Source organism: Bufo bufo, chromosome 2, assembly GCF_905171765.1.
Source record: "Bufo bufo chromosome 2, aBufBuf1.1, whole genome shotgun sequence".
Classification (NCBI taxonomy): domain Eukaryota; kingdom Metazoa; phylum Chordata; class Amphibia; order Anura; family Bufonidae; genus Bufo; species Bufo bufo.
In genome coordinates, this window is record NC_053390.1 from 393,855,978 (window position 1) to 393,871,903 (window position 15,926).

Sequence of the window (15,926 nt, forward strand, 5' to 3'; positions counted from 1 at the left end):
CACACAGAAATTGGGGACAGCTATAAAAAAATATTGAATACAAAACTTTTTTGTTGACAAATCTGTCTAGAATTTACAAAAAAATATCCTTTAAGGTGTGTACATTTCCACTCCCTCTTTCTTGTGTGCTGTATAATTTTTATTTAATTTTTTAAAGCCCCCTTCTATCGGTTATTACTGTACATCTTAACAGTGAAACAACGCCATACCGGTGATGTTAATGTAAAAGAAGGCAAAAGGGCCGCTCACTTACCTCCATTGCACAGTTCTGAAAGATACTTGATAAGCTGGTATTTTGAGACGACCCATGTTCTGACTTCTCAGACTCCAAACCTCGTATCCCTCTACCTAGTGCAGGTTCACCTTCAAATGCAACAATGATTATTGACGTCATGTCTTGACAAAACTTTATCAACATAGGCACATAGCACTTAACACAGAACTTTTATATAATCTGTCTCAGCGCTTGCGCAGTCAGGCTCTGGCCAGCCTTCAGTGTTCCAGTAAGCTCATTTACATATCTCAGGAATCGAACAGAAATACATAATCAGGATATCGTTTTTGTCAGCATGATCAACCATACCATGCTGTATGCCTGGTTTATTACGGTTGATCATGCTGACATATGCTCCTTAAAGATATTGATATAAGCAGCTTTTTACATGAATGTACTGAAGTAAATCATGAAACACTATATACCCTCAAGCTCAACGTCACCTCCTCCCTAAATAAAGACATTACAGATATGAAGCACTTAAACAACAGTAGTAATAGGAATGAAACGCCCATACTATTAGTGCAGCTCTGTTTGCTTGTGCCGCCACTGCTGCTGCTGCCCAGGCTGGTGTTGCTCTGATTCAAGCTGCTTGAAGAAAGTCTTTGGAAGCCTGTCTTGGAAGCAAAGTTGTCGCCGATCTCTTGTTCTTCAATATTCAAAGGAAACTGATATTCATCTTTATTAACTTCTTCCTACATTAGGTAATAGGGAAGGGTAAGTAGCATTGCGAGCAGACCCTATTATGTTGTAGTCACATTTATGTGGTCTAATCACATATAACCTGAAATAATATTAATACTAATATTGAGAATACCATCTTACTAGATATCCTACTAGCATTTCAATACATGTAAGGTTAAGTTCACATGACCGTTTAGCTTTCCATTCTTCTGATCCATCAGAAGAGAGGGAAAAAAAATATATAGGCTCCTGTGGGGAAAAAACGTATCCTGTTGCATCAGTTGTCATCCGTTTGTGCCATTTCCGCCTGATATCCGTTTTTTTAGACGAAAGAAAAAATCCTGCATGCAGTACTTTTTTTTTTCCAGTCTAAAAAAAAATGGATCTCGGGATCAGGTTTTTTTTTTCAGCCTAAATGCTTTTCTATCTTTTTTTTTTTCATAATACCAAGTGTTCTGAGAAAGGCTTCGTTCAATTGTGCGTCAGAGGCTAGGTTGGGCGCAACTGTCGCAGATTCCATCAAAAATACAGAACAAAACAGCTCTAATTTTTACAGTAAAATGACAGCTTTTCTAATAGAAACCAAAAAGATCCCATTATAGTCAAGAGCTGTTTGTTTTAGTCATTTGATGGAAATGCTGTTTTGTTATTTTCATGGTTCTGGTACTAGAAACAAGCCTAATACATCAGAAGACAGAGATATTTAGTTTAAAGGGGTTTTCTGAGTCTTTCTACCTGTGTGTTGCCTACTTAGTAGGTCCGATGCATAGACAGGGTGCAGGTAGCAGGACCGAGGTATACAATACAGGAGTGCTGCTGCCCCTTCAAACATCTGCCTAGTGGAAGTGGAAGCTGCCGATATTGATGGCATATCCTGCAGACAATCTATGTCCTGGACCCAGAAGACCCATTTATTCCACCAATTAAATAACTAAGCTACAGGCTTACAATATGTGGCACAGAAACACATGATTTCTAGGGTATGCATCTTTTTCCCCCAGTAAAAATGCATTCATGTTTTTCTTTTTTGTTTAATTGGTATGGCAACTGCTCCAATGCTTTCAAAACGATAGTGGGGCCTTAAAGTGTTAAATGCCAAATGTAGGAAAGCTTCACATCTGTATAAAGCCATAATGGATCAACTGTACAGTTGGAAAAACTGATATTTCGTGGTGGTATATACATTTTCAGCCATGCAGACGAAGTATTATCAATCATTTTAACAGATAAGCAAACGCACTGAAGTCAAATCCATTAAAATTAAAGGGGTATTCCAGGTTGTTACAAGTTATCCCCTACCTACAGGATGGGGAATACTGCTGGGACCCCACCGATCACGAGAATAGGGACCTCCTCTCAGGTAGTTCCAGAACTCCTGAACTCCTATAGAGATGAATGGAGCGGCAATGTGCATGTCCGACCTGCCGCTCCATTCATTTTTGTGGGGCTCTGAGGTGAACGGAGTCCTCATTCTCATAAATCGGTGGGGATCCCAATGGTAGGACCACACCGATCTAACAGTTATCCTGTGGATAACTTGTAACAACTGGAATTCTCTTTTAATCAGTTCAATTTCAGGAGACTCTTATTATAAAGTGAAAGATTTAGATCATATTACTCTCTGAATCCATCATCAGAATGCAGGCTACTGTTTATCTTGTTGAAAATAGCTGAATGTATGCCGCCCTTTTTATTTGTCTGTAAAGCTATATTTCTATGACCGGTTATATCTTTCTTAAGGACCCTTTACTTGAACGAGCGTTCATCAGGTAATTGGATCGTTTATGCAAACACAAAAATCCTCGTTTTCCGACAGCAGATCATGCTGTGTAATCACGATCTGCTGCCGGTTATGGGAAAGAGCAATGACATTAGCGATCTCTTCTCCCCATCTCTGGAGGAGATCGCTGCATATAAATGCAGCGGTCCCCTCCATTAACGATCAGCAGATTGTCGGAAAGGAACACTTCCCTCTCGACAATCTGCTGGTACATCGTCCCATGTAAAGGGACCTTTAGATGACTATGATAAGATTTTAAATACACCAATCACCTCATCATCAGAGTAGTTGTATGCAGATGCCACTGCCCCCCACATCTTGCTGGCTACATTGGCTGCTTGCTTCATACTAGACTTGAGCACATCCATTTTGGGCCCGGTTAAAAGGTTGTCAAACTTAAGTCCAGGAAGGGAGTTCACCACTGAACCCAGTGAACCGTGCTGAGTGTTGCGGACAAGTGCAGTTAGTGAGACAGACCGCTCCTTTTGGTTTTTTAGGTGGTGTTTTGGAGTTGCAGTAAATGTTTTGGACCTGGATACTGAGTTTTTCTGATTTTCACCCTGCACATCGGAAGGGGGTGTGGAGTCAGCAGGCAAGCTAGATCTCCTTTCAGTTGTGCCTTGGCTAGGACTCGCATTTTCCTTAGCAGGATCTTTGCCTCTAAGTTCCATACTAGAGGATTTATTCCCAAGGGGACTTTTCAAATTCATATAGCTTTCAATTTCATCAGCGAGGTTACGTGCTACAACAGGGGAAATGATCTTCTCCTCAGCAGGGGAAGAAACGTCTTCCACAGATGCTGAAGCCAGCATTGATAATGGATCAAGCCCTTTCTCCACTCCTTCTCTTTCTACTGCTTTGGGAAGGCCATAAGAACTGTTTCTTTTGTTTGGTTCATCTGTGTCCTTCACAGAAGAAGTCAGGTTTTGGGTCTCGGTGTTATTTGTACACTCTGATGATTCAGATGTTGTTTCTTCCTTAACAGTAGCTAAGGGGTCAAACATTTCCCGACCCAAGACATTCTCTGGAGTCTCTGTGGCTTGGCATCCTGAATCAGCTTTCTGACTAGGAGCTGGGCTGTCAATGCCATCAAAACTAAATTCCTTGCCAGTCTGTGGATGGGGGGGTGTCTTTGATAATGCTGCAGTTAGTATCTTGGCATCGGCTCCCATCTTCATTGCAATCTCATTAGTAGACATTTCAAGACTACCCTTCTTTAGCATCATGCCTGCACGACTGTCTGTACTAAAGCTGCAGCTCCTCTCAGCGAACATCTTTTGTCTCTTCTGGGCTTTATCTCCAGACTTCTTAGCCTGAGCATCATTGATAAACACGAAGTCATCTCCAGAATCCTGAACTGTGGGCGGTGGAATGTGTACACTCCCTGCAACAAGGGAAAATGGATTAGGTAGGTAAAAACATATACCTGCAGCTATGTACACAAATGTGCACAAATAATCAGGTTGGCTATGCAACTATGTGAATACAGTATTTTAATTTCATTAAACTTGTAATCAATATATTATAGACTTGTGTAGTGCAATGTAGTTCATTTAGTTCAAGTTGTAATAGATTATTGTTATAACGGCGGTCCGTTACCGCCATCTCACTATTCTCAGAGGCAATCCCCTACTATATCTTCAGCAGTCTGGGGCCACCGGCATCTTGCAACTCCCTCCTGGTGGTCCTAGCCAACAGAGCAGTGCTGCTCTTGCTCTATCCACTCCACTTCTTCTCCAGGTCCAGCAGCACCCCTAACAACACCCAGGTAGTTTATAGCTCCTCCCACCAGCTAGTTACATAGACACTCCCCTATCACAGCCGCTAATACCACCCAGCTTAGTTTATAGCTCCTCCCATGAGCTAGTTACATAGACACTCCCCCATCACTGCCCCTAATAACACCCCGCTAGTTTATAGCTCCTCCCACCCAGCTAGTTACATAGACACTCCCCTATCACAGCCTCTAATACCACCCAGCTAGTTTATAGCTCCTCCCCCAGCTAGTTACATAGACACTCCCCTATCACTGCTCTTAACACCACCCAGCTAGTTTATAGCTCCTCCCACCCAGTTATATAGACACTCCCCTAACACTGCCCTTGTTGACACGCCCATGGACACTACCTCACAGGAAATAAAAAAAGCTGCATTGACATGGACATGTGACCATAGCCCAGAATGGAAGATAGGAGCAATAAAGGTAAAAGAAATATATTACAAAATTACAGCTGCCTTCATAATTTTTTTATTTAAAGGATCTTGATGCAAACTAGAGAACCTCTTTAATCTTTCTTGCCCTATGGCTGGCCACCTAAGGGTATATAAGACACCTACCCCTGTGGGAGGGTGCCTGACCAATAGTTTCTTGTTAGCTAGTTTCCTGCCAAGCTGTCCATTGTCTTGTTTGCCTGCCGCACATGGATGTAAATGCACATCAATTGCTGTGCTGTGTTCCCGCAAATAGACAACCCATAGACCGTTATGTCTGTCTATAGGATGGCATGGAAACAGGAGCTATGTCCATGCCATCTGCTGTGGAAGCAACTATAACAAGCTGAAATCTGATCCCAGCCATCTAACACTTAGATGCCAAGCTCAATAGTGAATGTGTTATCTAAGGGGTTTGACAGGGTAACCAACACCTACATTGCTGTGGAGAGTCACACAAAGAATAAAAAAAACACAATTTCACGTGGGTATAATAAAAAACCTTATTTACTGTAAATGTTATTTTCTGACGATACATTTCCTTTAAAATATGACGCTCTAGAATATTACAACTCACCACTGCTGCTTTTTCTCCCAGTAACATCAAATATTCCAGAGGGCACTTTAACAATGCTGCTTCCACAGGGAGGAGATTCTGGTGGACTTCTAACCTCAGGGATTGTCAACTGCATTTCACTTTGGCCATCAGAATGTACTGCTATGCAAAGAAATGGAACGAAAGTTACCAATCTATTACTAAAGAGATTTCCATAAAATCAAAGAATATATGCCTTTAACTTTGTATGATATTATACTGCATTTGCTCCTTCTTGAAAGGGTTAACAGATGCTAATTGTTTTCTAAATGTTAAATAAAGTTACTAATATTCTTTAATTACCATATTTTTGGACTATAAGACGCAGTTTTTTAGCAAGAAAAAAACATTCCTAAAAAGTGTCTAATAGTCTGCAGTGCCAGACCACCCTGACTGCTTCCTTAATTGATCTAGCACTGCGCTCATACAGCGCTTTGCTGGACCAATGAGAGAGGTCTGCACAATTCTCTATCTCTCAGCCTGAAACCAATCTGTATAATCAGTGCAGGCTGTGAGAAACTCACTCCTCTCCATGATGAAGGTCCACAAGCTGCAGTGAAGATGAAGAAAGCTCCTACCAACTGCAGCTTGAGGACCTTTAATGATTTCAATCGTGGGAGAAGCCAGACCAGGAACAGGAGAAATAGGAGTTTTTATTAAAGATTTATGTGTGTGTCTGTGCATATGCAGCGGAGCACTGTGTGTGTGTGTGTGTGTGTGTGTGTGTATGCAATAGTATACATGCAGAAAAACAGTGTGTATGTATATAACGTGCTTTAGTGTATTAATATTGTGTGTGCATTGCACTGAAGTCTTTGTATAAAAACAGGATTTTGTGAAACTCACCTGTAAAATCTCTTTCTCGCGGGGTTCATTGGGGGACACAGGACCGTGGTATAGCTTGCTGCTGCCACTAGGAGGAGACACTAGGCTGAAAAAAGACTTAGCTCCTCCCCTGCAGGCTATACCACCTCCAGCCTGGAGAGAGCATGTCAGTTTGTGCACAAGCAGTAGGAGCAGTAGAAAACATGTGCCAAGTAAAAGAGATGCAACAATGATAAATACTGGGTGGGTGCTGTGTCCCCCAATGAACCCCGCGAGAAAGAGATTTTCACAGGCGAGTTTCACAAAATCTCGTTTTCTCGCTGGTATCATTGGGGGACACAGGACCGTGGGACGTCCTAAAGCAGTCCACGGGGAGGGAAAAAGATTTACGCCCATGCAATAGCACCCACGAGAATGCTAAATGAACTGCTGCCTGAGAGACCCGGAAGCCCAGAGCCGCACTGGCGATGCCTAGGAGCACCTGGCAGAAAAAACTTGGTGAACGTGCGCCAGGAAGACCAAGGCGCTGCCGTATACAACCTGAAGCTGATGCAGGGTGAAACACGTATCCCCCGAAGAGCTGGCCGCTGGTCAGATGTCCCGAACTCCGCTGGGCGGTGACTTGCCCCGGAAGCGGAATGCCTAAGCAGCTGCCAACAGATTCACCTGGAACACCCCTTGGAGACCATCGAGCGCCTCCAAGGACCTCCAGGAATGACCAGGTAAAAATACGCACGCCGGAAAGAGCTAGTCATGGACAAGCAGAACTCAGAGCCCGAATACATTCTGAAGGAGAGCTCACTCTCTCGAGTGCGAGGGCGAAGGAAAAAGAAGGGAAAACAATGTTCTGTCAACATGGAAGGCGGCGACTACCATCAGCAAAAAGAAGGTAATGGGCGGAGCACTGCCATATGTGAATACCTGATAAGAAAAACGTACTTACAAGAAGGTACTCCCAGCTCCCAAATTCAATGGGTGGAAAAGCCCGCCCCCAGGAATGCCACCTTCCCAGAATAAAAAGAGGGGAAGAAGACTCACAGAGAGGGGACATGTTCCTCACTGAAACGCCACCAAACGACCCATTGGTCGACTGGACGAAACCAGGTACCTGGCCCCAACCCTGGATGTAGAGGACTTGGAAAAAAGTACGTACAAGAAGGCGCTATCAACTCGGAAAGCCGCCGGGTGGAAGATTCTGCCACCCGGAACTCCGCCTTCCTAGAAATAAAAAAGGAGAAGAAGAAGTCCTAGAGGTGGCTGGGACGAAGCCGGCTGCTGGCCACAACTGCGGAAGCAGAACCAAAATACAGGTCTGCAGGGTCCTCCTCTGGTTAAAAGGACACCCCTGAGAAAATGGTAACTTGGTAGACTAATGTCCCTAGAGCCTTCGGGCTTGTGGTGAGACTTCTAGCGAGAAAAGCTACTGAGAAAAAATTTTTAAAAAAATCCTGAGCCAGGTGTGCCCAACTGTAGGTCAAGAATCAATACCTCGGATAAAGATAGAAGCAAAAAAAATAAAAAATATAAATAAAATGAGGTGAGCATCACCGGTGATGGAAAGCCCCATAAGTGATATATATTGACCATGCGGGACACTGCCTGGACGGGCAGATAACCAAGAAACGAGAATACTCCTCGTGGAAAGAAATAGATTCCGGATTCCCGAGCCGTACAGCCCAGTGCTACTGTCAAGTAGATCGAAGGGAAAGATGGCCAGCCATATCCAGCTAGAGGAAGGACAGGAAAGAAAAAAGGGGTGTCCCGTTCCAGGAACGAAACCCCCACCAGTGGTGGCAAGGTGTGAAGACACCCGCTCTGCCCGGCGTGGGGGGACCCGCAGTGCACCCCCGGAATGAGCAGTGAAAGGAAAGACCACCAACGGCTTGAGGAGACACAGACAGTAATCATTTCTGAAGAAAGGTATCACTGTAGTGGTAGACGAGTGCCGCAAGGACTCAGCTACCCAGAAGAGCGCACCCAAAGTAAGGTGCTGATAGCTATGGCATGTACGTCAGTGAAAAGCCCGAGTTGACAACACCAGAACAACAGTTGTCAGTTCAACAGACAATTAACGGAAGTATACAATGGAGTATGGCGGAGCTCATCTGAAAACGTAAATCATCTCCAGGTGGTCAACATCTCGGCTAAGGTACTGTCTCAATCTCAAATTAATGTTCTTTCTAAAGGACTTACATTTTCACCTACGTGTCATTTTGACCTTTACAAAACCATACTTGATGTTAACAAACTGGCTCGTGATCTCACCTTGAGAAAACATTTCCAGAATGCAGCTACTCAGGGGGACATGCAAACTGCTCCCATCGGTTCGCTGCCTTCGCCGTCAGCTTCTGCAGTCATTGCTCCATTGTCAGTGTTTTCATTTTCGGAACTGTCGCTCATCTCGCAACTACAGGAATGTCGGCCTTCAAATGATTCCATGTCTAGTTTTTTCCATAACTTTGTTACGCACAACCGCGACTTTTATCCCATACAGTCCCGCTCGCCGGCTCTTGATCGATTCCAGGAGCTGGTGGAGAGGGACTTGTTTGAGTTAAAACACGCCACTCATGTGTCATCTTCCACCTATATTGATAACCTCACTGTTATAGAGAGAACCGCATTAAGGGAATTGGAGAACATGACAGATGTCATTATCAAGCAGGCTGATAAAGGTGGTCATGGATCGCTCCATATACAGGTCTCAGAATCTCCTCATGTTAGGGGACTCGGACACGTATCTGGAGCTATCACATGACCCCACCCCCATCTATCAGAAAGATCTATTGTCTTTATTATCCGTTGGTGTGACGAGTGGATTCATGGATCAAAAACAGGCAGATTATATTTACATACCTCATCCTGTGATCCCTATTTTCCACTCACTACCCTAAATTCATAAACCTGCGTTCCCCCCTCCTATGCGACCAATTGTCGCAGGTATCGGATCTTTCTCCGAAAGATTGTCAGCATGGGTGGATAGTATTCAGCAGTCATTGGTCCAGACAATCCCTGGTTTCCTGTTAGACACTACAACTGTTTTACAATCATTTCACAATTTTGTCTGGGAGCCACATTTTGTCTGGATTACTGCGGATGTTATCTCACTTTATACAGTAATTCCACATGAACTGGCCATTGACGCTTTGAAATGGTTTCTTAATGTGTATTCAGACTATGGTCCTGCATTTCAGAATTTCATCTGTGATGTGGTTCATTTTCTTTTACTCCATAATGCGTTTATGTTCAATAACAGCTTCTACTTACAACGGTCGGGAGTTTCTATGGGGGTGAAATTTTCTCCCTCATTAGCAAACATATATATGGCATGGTGGGATCATACATACCTGTTTTCAGCGAATAACTAATGGGCTACTTCTATACAGTGGTACGGACGGTTTATTGATGACTTGCTGCTGGTGTGGTCAGGCGACCATGACGCCGTACCACTGTTTGGACAATTTCTAAGTGAGAATCCCCTTAAACTCAAATTTACCATCCATTTTGATAGGGCTTCCACCTCTTTTTTGGATTTAAAGTTAGTTGGGGACAATCTTGCCCATAAGGTTATTACTCACAGTTTCCATAAAGACACTGCGAGAAATAAAACCTTGCTAGCCTCCTCCTGTCATCCAGGTCATGTTACAAGAAATATTCCTAGGGGCGAGTTCACACATCTCAGGAGAAACTTTGAAACAGTATGTTAATTGCAATACCACATTTGTGGTTTATTGCATTACTTGCACATTATGTCAACTACAATATATTGGCTGTACTACCAACAATCTCAAGGTGAGGATACGCAGACACATCTCTGATATACCCTTTGTATTATCCAGAAATGGGTCAGTGCACACTACGCGGCATGTCATGCGGGTGATGTTACTGGTTTAAAAGTACAAGCAGTGGAGAGAGTTAACTGTCCCAAGCGAGGTGGCGACCACAGGCGTGCCCTCCTAAATAGAGAATCCTATAGGATTTTCTTTATGGATACACGCATACCAAAGGGACTCAATCGCAGGCAGGATTTGATATTACACTACTGTTCCCAGCACATATTTTTCGTCTTTTACTGGTTTTCCAGGATATTTTAATTTGCATGTAAGAAGGAGTGGTTATTGCTAATGATCTCCACCTGAGATGTCCGGCCTCTTTTTTCTATACCTGCACTCAGTATTTACTATTGTCATGAGTAAGGATCAGAACCTGACGATCCGAAACACGTAGAAGTATATGTTGGATTTTATTCTGCACCCATGAAATAAGGAATATCACGTTTATTACTGCCATCTTGGAAGCTGGATCACTTTCTTCTGTTATTAACGGAAGTATAGACCATTAAGAGGCCAGGGCCAAAGCCCATTGCCATAAGAGACTGGCACTCTACAGGATCTCTTGGTAATGCAATACACCGCCTGAGGAGGAGCCCGGACAAGGGAAGCCACAAGGGCAATGCTAAAGCCATACTCCGGCTGAGGAGGAGGCCGCACCATAGAGGATACCGATTCCAGAGTCAGTAGAAACCGTCATCTGACGAAGGAACTGTGCAGTAGGAACCCTAGTATGTAGTGGGGGTGCACATACCCCTTGTACAGTAAGAGCTACAGCATGCTCCGCCAGCGAAAAATCGAGGGAGATGGCTAAGGATAACTGAGACAGCATGTTACCATGCTACTTCTGGGTAAGTAAAGCCATCCTGAGGCACTCCATGAATAAACGGGGGTTGAACCGGAGCGACGGCCGAAGCAGTGCCAGGGTAGAACCCTTACCCGAGGGGGCTGTCCCACTGCCGTGACTACGATCTCCGGCCCTAGTTTGAAAGTTTCCCCTGTTTAGAAAAACACTCTGTAGTTGCCATTGCAGATTGTCAGCGAACACCCTCACCTAGGTAAGGAAGAGTTGTGGCACAAGGACGACACATCTGCGCTAGGGATCGACCGATTATCGGTTTGGCCGATATTATCGGCCGATATTGAGGATTTTGAACGTTATCGGTATCGGCATCTATTTTGCCGATATACCGATAACGTATTGGGAACACAGAACGCGCTGCTCTCAGCGCGTTCTGTGTTCCCTCCGCAGCACAGGGGAGAAGGAAGCAGTGTCTCCTCCCCCTGTGATGCTGCTGCCGCCAATGAGAGGAGAGAAGACAAGAGGAGGGGAGGGGCTGTGGCCGCTGCGCCACCAATGAAGATGAGTCTTTCATTAATTCAAATACAGGAGGCGGGAGCTGGCTGCAGAATCACATAGCCGGCTCCCGACCTCTATGAACGGCAGCTGCGGTCCGCGGTAGTTAACCTCTTAGGTGCCGCGGATCGCAGCTACCGCTCATAGAGGTCGGGAGCCGGCTATGTGATTCTGCAGCCAGCTCCCGCCTCCTGTATGTGAAAGAGAGGTATCTTCATTGGTGGCGCAGTGCGCCCCCCCCCCCTCAAGCCCCCTAGTATTAATCATTGGTGGCGCAGTGCGCCCCCCCCAAGCCCCCCAGCATTAAAGGGAATCTGTCACTAGCAATGTTTAAAAAAAATTTTTTCATGGATCCATGTTTAATAAAGTACCTTTTTTCCATCTGTGTTCTTCTTTTCCATGTCAGTCTTGTCCTTTCTTCTAAAAATCGATTCTTAGGATATGCAAATGACGCTGTAAGGAGCCCAGAGGGGCGTTTTTCTTTCTCCACGGTGCCCAGGAACGCCCCTCTGAAGTGCCGTGCCCGCCTAAATATGAAAACTACTAACGCCTCCATGTTTAGCTGAATCGGCTAAGTCCTCAACATTCACCCCCCCCTCCTCCTCCTCCCCCCCCCTCCTCAGCGCCGCGCTCTGCGAACACCCGATCCTCCTCTCGTCGGCGTCCCAAATCCTGCGCAGGCGCAGTGCCGGCGATTGCCTGCGCTCTGATAATACGGCTGAGGGCAACAGCTTCAACATCGTCACTGGGCTCGGCGCATGCCCAGTGACGATGTTGAAGCTGTTGCCCTCAGCCGTATTATCAGAGCGCAGGCAATCGCCGGCACTGCGCCTGCGCGGGATTTGGGACGCCGACGAGAGGAGGATCGGGTGTTCGCAGAGCGCGGCGCTGAGGAGGAGGAGGGGGGGTGTTGAGGACTTAGCCGCGCCTCTGGGAGGCGATTCAGCTAAACATGGAGGCGTTAGTAGTTTTCATATTTAGGCGGGCACGGCACTTCAGAGGGGCGTTCCTGGGCACCGTGGAGAAAGAAAAACGCCCCTCTGGGCTCCTTACAGCGTCATTTGCATATCCTAAGAATCGATTAGTTTTTATCGCGCAGGTGCAATGTGTTTTGCACGCGCGCGATAAAAACTGACCAACGGAACGCAATAGCAGTCAAAACTGACTGCAATTGGGTACCTACTCGCGCGGGTTTGCCGCAACGCATCCGGACACGCTCGTGTGAAAGAGGCCATAAACCAGCAGCTCCAAATTCTATATAGTTCAGATGCACACTGCCATGGCTGCAATGGACCTTCTAATTTTCATATAGTAAGTATAGCAGTAATGCATTTTATATTTATTCATTTTTTTCAAAGAATTTCATGTGTCTTTGTGCATTAAACCTATCCTGATAAGATTTTCAATTTTTGCGTTTTCGTTTTTCACTACCCACTTCCCAGAGCCATAACTTTTTTATTTTTCTGTAAGAGGGCTTGTTTTTTGTGGGACAAGTTGTACTTTCTAATGTCACTATTTAATGTTGCATACAATACAGTGAGAAGCGAGGAAAAAATTTGTACAAAAACGCAATTCCACCACAGCTTTACGGATTTTGTTTTCACTGTGTTGTCTAGGAGGTAAAACTGACTTCTACTCTTCATTCACCAGGTCAGTACGATTCCACATATGTATAAGTTTTTCTTGTGTTTTAATACAGAATTTTTTATTTTATTGTTGTATTCTGAACCCCATAACTTTTTTTGCGGGACAATCTGCGCGGGGAATCCTGGTTGGTATTTTCTTTTATGTCTTGACTTTGCACATTCGGCTATACTTGTAAGCTATAGATCAGGGCTGGCCAACCTGCGGCTCTCCATCTGTTGTAAAACTACAATTCCCACCATGCCCTGCTGTAGGCTGATAGCTGTAAGCAGTCTAGGCATGCTGGGAGCTGTAGTTTTGCAACAGCTGGAGAGCCGCAGGTTGGCCATTCCTGCTATAGAGGATTACCACTTTAGCATGCTCATGTTTACTGGAAGGCACTTGCAATTTTTTATTCGGAGCTGCCATTGTGATTTTGGGACGATGTGCAATAATTAGGTATATAAATACTGAGTTTGACTGGGGTTTTCTCTGGTTTGTTAGTTACTACAGAACATGCTTGATACTACCATTATGAATTTTTTACTTGTATGTTAATTTTCATATATTGAATAAAGTTTCATTTATTTGCATTCCCGGTGACAGTTTCTCTTTTTGGTGCTACATATGAATGTTGGTACGGGAAACTACTTAATACATTGCTGCCCCAGTGATATTTATTAGTGTGTGGAATATAAAAAAGTGGACAAAACCTTTAAACATTAGCTCCCTCTATGCTAGACCACAAAGTTAGTGACCTTGATCCCTCCACTTCATTAACCCACCAGGGAATGTTTAATACGTAAAAAATGCTGTGGTTTGTCCGAGAAATACAGTAAATTCTAAAGTGCATGAATGGTCTGAGTTCAGTCCTTGTCCGTGTGGACCCAGAAGAGGAACTTCTGTAAACTGTAAGAATCTGCCACAAGCAGAGCCTTTCCTCTGCCTCTTTGTGTCACTGATTTGATGAAGAGTGCTTCTGTATGACAGCTTATCGGCTAAAACAGCCCCCTTTTCCCTCATGGCTGATGCAGAGACAAAGAAGGGAGCTAGCTTAGCTAATGAACTTTGCCAGATAGCCAGCCCCCTTCATCAAATCAATGACACAGAGAGGGGGAGAAGACTCTCTATGTGTCGGAACATCACATTACACAGGAGAAGCTACACATTCAGGACTATGGATGGGAGTCTAACATTGGGCCATCTGTGCAGTTTACAAGATACATATATTAGTAAATTTAAGAAATCTAATCCACACGCTGCAAAAATAAATCTGCCCAGTAAATCTGCTGCATGTCAATTTATGTTGCGGGTACCCACCCGGTTTCACCCTTTGCAATGCATAGTGTGAAATCCTTGGCAAATCTGCTGCAAAATCTGCAGTGGAATTTCTGCCCCATGTGGCCGTAACCCTTAGACAAGAGCTAAAATGCAGGTTAAAAGGGAACCTGTCATCAACTTTACGCTGACCTCACTAAAGGCAGCATAAAATAGTGACAGAAATGCTGATGTCAGCGGTGTGTCACTCATGAGCTAAAAGTAAGTGGTTGCTGAGAACCAGCATCATCATCATTGCAGCCCAGGCCTTGAAAAGAGTCAAATCTACCTGAGAAGAGTCATGGATATTCCTAATCTCCTGCACTCTGACCCATTTGCTGATGATTGGCAGTTGTCTCCTACAGATATAGGGTGAAAACTAGGTAGAAGACTGTCAGTCATCAGCAGGTGGGCAGGAGAACAGGAATTCATGAATAACCAGGACTCTTCTCAGGTGGCCAGGACTCTTTTCCAGGCCCAGTCTGCCATGATTGTGAAGTTGGTTCTCGGCAACCACTTACTTTTAACTTATAAATGACACATCGCTGAAATCAACTCACCTGTCTCTGCTTTATGCTGCTGTTAGTAAGGACACCATAAAGTTGACGACAGGTTCCCTTTAAAGCGCTTACCTATTACATCAGCAGATTGAAGTGTACTTCCATTTTGTACTGGATGGTGCTTCAACCGTGAAGAAGAGGTTTCTGTCATAGCTTCTAGGTCTTCGTGATTTAAAGTGCTTTTTTTATGAAGTTCATCTTTGGGTCCCATCTCCTCACTGACCTGATCACCTGCAGAGCACAGTCATTATAGGGAACAAAATGTGATTAAAGAATGATACAAATTTATTATGCTTATCGAGTTTTCTACTTTAGCACAAATCCTGGCATCTTAAAATGCTTACACTTACATATGTGTTATAATAATACTTCTGTTGGTGATAACCTGAAATTTCAGGTTATGTTCACATCTGTGTAGGAGGGTCCGTTTGGGGCCTACGTTACAGAGTCCGTCAAAAATAGCGGGAACAAAAGTCCTGAGGGACTTTTTTCTCTGCTAAAAAAACATTCTCCCTAATGGATTCCATTATAGTCAATGGGATCTGTTAGGCTCTATTCCTGTCAATTATGTGCGGAATCCGGCACTTCCATCATAGGAGCAGAAGAACTGAAATACTGTAAAAAGTGCTTATGTGAAAGTGCCCTTACATTGACATATAAGGTTAGAGCCACAAATTGACATGCTGCAGATTTAGGATCCACACATGTTAGTTTCTTATATGGAGCGTGATTGAGTCTCATCCACTTTGCTGCTCTTTCTTTACTTTGTTCAGGCCTCTTTCACACTTGCGTTGTCCGGATCCGGCGTGTACTCCACTTGCCGGAATTACACGCCGGATCCGGAAAAACGCAAGTGTACTGAAAGCATTTGAA

The 15,926-nt window shown here is 44.3% G+C and overlaps 1 protein-coding gene across 4 annotated transcripts in view; it reads right to left on the minus strand.

Moving 5' to 3' along the window:
* DENND4C (DENN domain containing 4C) overlaps nt 1-15,926 on the minus strand; it is a 134,908-nt gene that overhangs the window by 14,480 nt on the left and 104,502 nt on the right. For 3 of the 4 annotated variants that reach the window (XM_040417231.1, XM_040417228.1, XM_040417229.1), the window contains 5 exons: nt 15,126-15,284; nt 5,527-5,667; nt 3,011-4,122; nt 792-969; nt 254-363 (listed from right to left, as the gene is read on the minus strand). In XM_040417231.1, the coding sequence (XP_040273165.1) occupies nt 254-363; nt 792-969; nt 3,011-4,122; nt 5,527-5,667; nt 15,126-15,284 (1,700 nt within the window). The remainder of the gene's footprint in view (nt 1-253; nt 364-791; nt 970-3,010; nt 4,123-5,526; nt 5,668-15,125; nt 15,285-15,926) is intronic. The other variant, XM_040417230.1, reaches the window with a different exon arrangement.